Source organism: Salmo salar, chromosome ssa04, assembly GCF_905237065.1.
Source record: "Salmo salar chromosome ssa04, Ssal_v3.1, whole genome shotgun sequence".
Lineage (NCBI taxonomy): Eukaryota > Metazoa > Chordata > Actinopteri > Salmoniformes > Salmonidae > Salmo > Salmo salar.
The window spans coordinates 4,906,406-4,911,405 of NC_059445.1; the positions used below are offsets into that span (position 1 = coordinate 4,906,406).

The 5,000-nt window shown below is 50.6% G+C and overlaps 1 protein-coding gene across 1 annotated transcript in view; it reads left to right on the plus strand.

The window, feature by feature from the left end:
• Positions 1 to 5,000, plus strand: part of LOC106602516 (ubiquitin-like modifier-activating enzyme 6) — a 43,920-nt gene that overhangs the window by 10,576 nt on the left and 28,344 nt on the right. The window contains 3 exon segments of the mRNA XM_045716352.1: positions 2,035 to 2,138; positions 4,797 to 4,859; positions 4,970 to 5,000. The exon segment at positions 4,970 to 5,000 is cut by the window's right edge and continues 46 nt beyond it. Coding sequence (XP_045572308.1) covers positions 2,035 to 2,138; positions 4,797 to 4,859; positions 4,970 to 5,000 — 198 coding nt within the window.

Sequence of the window (5,000 nt, forward strand, 5' to 3'; positions counted from 1 at the left end):
GTCACAGGTACTGATAGGACAGGCTTATGACAGGTCACAGGTACTGATAGGACAGGCTTATGACAGGTCACAGGTACTGATAGGACAGGCTTATGACAGGTCACAGGTACTGATAGGACGTGCTTATGACAGGTCACAGGTACTGATAGGACGTGCTTATGACAGGTCACAGGTACTGATTGGACGGGCTTATGACAGGTCACAGGTACTGATAGGACGGGCTTATGACAGGTCACAGGTACTGATAGGACGGGCTTATGACAGGTCACAGGTACTGATAGGACGGGCTTATGACAGGTCACAGGTACTGATAGGACGGGCTTATGACAGGTCACAGGTACTGATATGACGGGCTTATGACAGGTCACAGGTACTGATAGGACGGGCTTATGACAGGTCACAGGTACTGATAGGGACGGGCTTATGACAGGTCACAGGTACTGATAGGACGGGCTTATGACAGGTCACAGGTACTGATAGGACGGGCTTATGACAGGTCACAGGTACTGATAGGACGGGCTTATGACAGGTCACAGGTACTGATAGGACGGGCTTATGACAGGTCACAGGTACTGATAGGACAGGCTTATGACAGGTCACAGGTACTGATAGGACAGGCTTATGACAGGTCACAGGTACTGATAGGACAGGCTTATGACAGGTCACAGGTACTGATAGGACAGGCTTATGACAGGTCACAGGTACTGATAGGACAGGCTTATGACAGGTCACAGGTACTGATAGGACAGGCTTATGACAGGTCACAGGTACTGATAGGACAGGCTTATGACAGGTCACAGGTACTGATAGGACAGGCTTATGACAGGTCACAGGTACTGATAGGACAGGCTTATGACAGGTCACAGGTACTGATAGGACAGTCCTATGACAGGTCACAGGTACTGATAGGACAGTCCTATGACAGGTCACAGGTACTGATAGGACAGTCCTATGACAGGTCACAGGTACTGATAGGACAGTCCTATGACAGGTCACAGGTACTGATAGGACGGGCTTATGACAGGTCACATGTACTGATAGGACAGTCTTATGACAGGTCACAGGTACTGATAGGACAGGCTTATGACAGGTCACAGGTACTGATAGGACGTGCTTATGACAGGTCACAGGTACTGATAGGACAGGCTTATGACAGGTCACAGGTACTGATAGGACAGGCTTATGACAGGTCACAGGTACTGATAGGACGGGCTTATGACAGGTCACAGGTACTGATAGGACGGGCTTATGACAGGTCACAGGTACTGATAGGACGGGCTTATGACAGGTCACAGGTACTGATATGACGGGCTTATGACAGGTCACAGGTACTGATAGGACGGGCTTATGACAGGTCACAGGTACTGATAGGACGGGCTTATGACAGGTCACAGGTACTGATAGGGACGGGCTTATGACAGGTCACAGGTACTGATAGGACGGGCTTATGACAGGTCACAGGTACTGATAGGACGTGCTTATGACAGGTCACAGGTACTGATAGGACGGGCTTATGACAGGTCACAGGTACTGATAGGACGGGCTTATGACAGGTCACAGGTACTGATAGGACGGGCTTATGACAGGTCACAGGTACTGATAGGACGGGCTTATGACAGGTCACAGGTACTGATAGGACGGGCTTGCGACAGGTCACAGGTACTGGTAGGACGGGCTTATGACAGGTCACAGGTACTGATAGGACGGGCTTATGACAGGTCACAGGTACTGATAGGACGGGCTTATGACAGGTCACAGGTACTGATAGGACGGGCTTATGACAGGTCACAGGTACTGATAGGACGGGCTTATGACAGGTCACAGGTACTGATTGGACGGGCTTATGACAGGTCACAGGTACTGATTGGACGGGCTTATGACAGGTCACAGGTACTGATAGGACGGGCTTATGACAGGTCACAGGTACTGATAGGACAGGTTTATGACAGGTCACAGGTACTGATACGACAGTCCTATGACAGGTCACAGGGTAGTAGTCTTGTATTATTGTTGATAATAGTGTGTGTGTGCCAGTCCTCTCTCCCTACAGTTTCACCATAGGGGACACGTCCTGTCTGCAGCCCTATGCACATGGAGGCTTCTTCCTGCTGGTCAAAACCCCCAGAACATACAGCTTCGTAAGTTCACAACCACAACACAACCACAACACAACCACAACACAACCACACCACAACCACAACACAACCACAACACAACCACACCACAACCACACCACAACCACACCACAACCACACCACAACCACACCACAACCACAACACGACCACAACACAACCACCACACAACCACCACACAACCACACCACGACCACACCACAACCACCACACAACCACAACACAACCACAACCACACCACAACCACACCACAACCACACCACAACCACCACACAACCACCACACAACCACAACACAACCACACCACAACCACACCACAACCACCACACAACACAACACAAACACAACCACAACCACACCACAACCACAACACAACCACAACCACACCACAACCACAACACAACCACACCACAACCACACCACGACCACCACACGACCACCACACGACCACACCACAACCACCACACAACCACAACACAACCACCACACAACCACAACACAACCACAACACAACCACAACACAACCACAACACAACCACAACCACAACACAACCACAACACAACCACCACACAACCACAACACAACCACCACACAACCACAACCACAACCACAACACAACCACCACACAACCGCAACACAACCGCAACACAACCGCAATACAACCACACCACAACCATAACACAACCACCACACAACCACCACACAACCACCACACAACCACCACACAACCACAACACGACCACAACACGACCACAACACGACCACAACACGACCACAACACAACCGCAACACAACCACCACACAACCATAACACAACCACAACACAACCACAACACAACCACAACCACCACACAACCACCACACAACCACAACACAACCACAACACAACCACCACACAACCACCACACAACCACAACACAACCACCACACAACCATAACACAACCGCAACACAACCGCAACACAACCGCAACACAACCACCACACAACCATAACACAACCACAACACAACCACAACACAACCACACCCCAACACAACCCCAACACAACCACAACACAACCACAACACAACCACACCACAACCACAACACAACCACAACCACAACACAACCGCAACACAACCGCAACACAACCACCACACAACCACAACACAACCACAACCACCACACAACCACAACACAACCACCACACAACCACCACACAACCACCACACAACCACACCACAACACAACCACAACACAACCACACCACAACCACACCACAACCACAACACAACCACACCACAACCACAACACAACCACAACCACACCACAACCACCACACAACCACAACCACAACACAACCATAACACAACCACCACACGACCATACACGACCATAACACGACCACAACACGACCACAACACAACCACCACACAACCACAACACAACCACAACAACCACACAACCACAACACAACCACCACATAACCACCACACAACCACCACAACAACCAACACCACAACACAACCACAACACAACCACACCACAACCACACCACAACCACAACACAACCACACACAACCACAACACAACCACAACCACACCACAACCACCACACAACCACAACCACAACACAACCATAACACAACCACCACAACCACCATAACACGACCATAACACGACCACAACACGACCACAACACGACAAACACAACCACCACACAACACAACCACAACACAACCACAACACAACCACCACACAACCACCACACGACCATAACACGACCACAACACGACCACAACACGACCACCACACAACCACCACACAACCATAACACAACCACCACACAACCACAACCACACCACAACCACAACCACAACACAACCACAACACAACCACAACACAACCACCACACAACCACAACACGACGTTCATAAATGACATAACGCTTTTTAAATGCTTTACACTTAAAGGAAAATTCCATCTTTAATATAAATATATATTTATTAGTCCGCTGGTGATACAGTCTTAAAGGAAAATTCTATCTTTAATATTAATATATATATATTAGTCCGCTGGTGATACAGTCCCGAAATGTTTTGCCTGTCAGTAATCAAGTTGTCCAGATTTAGTTTCCAGAAAGCGTCGTTCTGCGTCGTGCTGCGTCGTGCTGCGTCGTTCTGCGTCGTTCTGCGTCGTACTGCGTCGTTCTGCGTCGTTCTGCGTGCGTGCTGCGTGCGTTTCTGCGTCGTACTGCGTCGTTTCTGCGTCGTTTCTGCGTCGTTCTGCGTCGTACCGCGTCGTTCTGCGTCGTACTGCGTCGTTCTGCGTCGTTCTGCGTGCGTGGCGCGTCGTGCTGCGTCGTTCTGCGTCGTGCTGCGTCGTTCTGCGTCGCGTGCTGGCGTCGTGCTGCGTCGTGCTGCGTCGTTCTGCGTCGTACCGCGTCGTTCTGCGTCGTTTCTGCGTCGTTCTGCGTCGTTCTGCTTCGTGCTGCGTCAACAAGTTGCTTGCTGATTGTTTTGGGGCTGATATCAACAGTGGACTAATGAAACACCACAAGACTGTTTGCAGTGGTCTTTTCCTGAAACGTCTCTGTCCCTCTGTCCGTGTCCCTCTGTCCGTGTCCCTCTGTCCATGTCCCTCTGTCCGTGTCCCTCTGTCCGTGTGTCTCTGTGTTCTTCAGGAGACGATGGAGCAGCAGCTGTCTGAGCCTCGGGTCCTGACTCCCGACTTCAGCAAACCAGAGGTGAGAGGTCATAGGTCAGCTCCTGTGTGAAGGTGTGTTTTTGCTCTGCTGTGTGTTGGAGCCGTCTCTGAGCAGTTTCCTGTTTTGTCCATTGTGAATGTGTCCCTCAGGCCCCGCTGCAGATCCACGCCGCCATGCTGG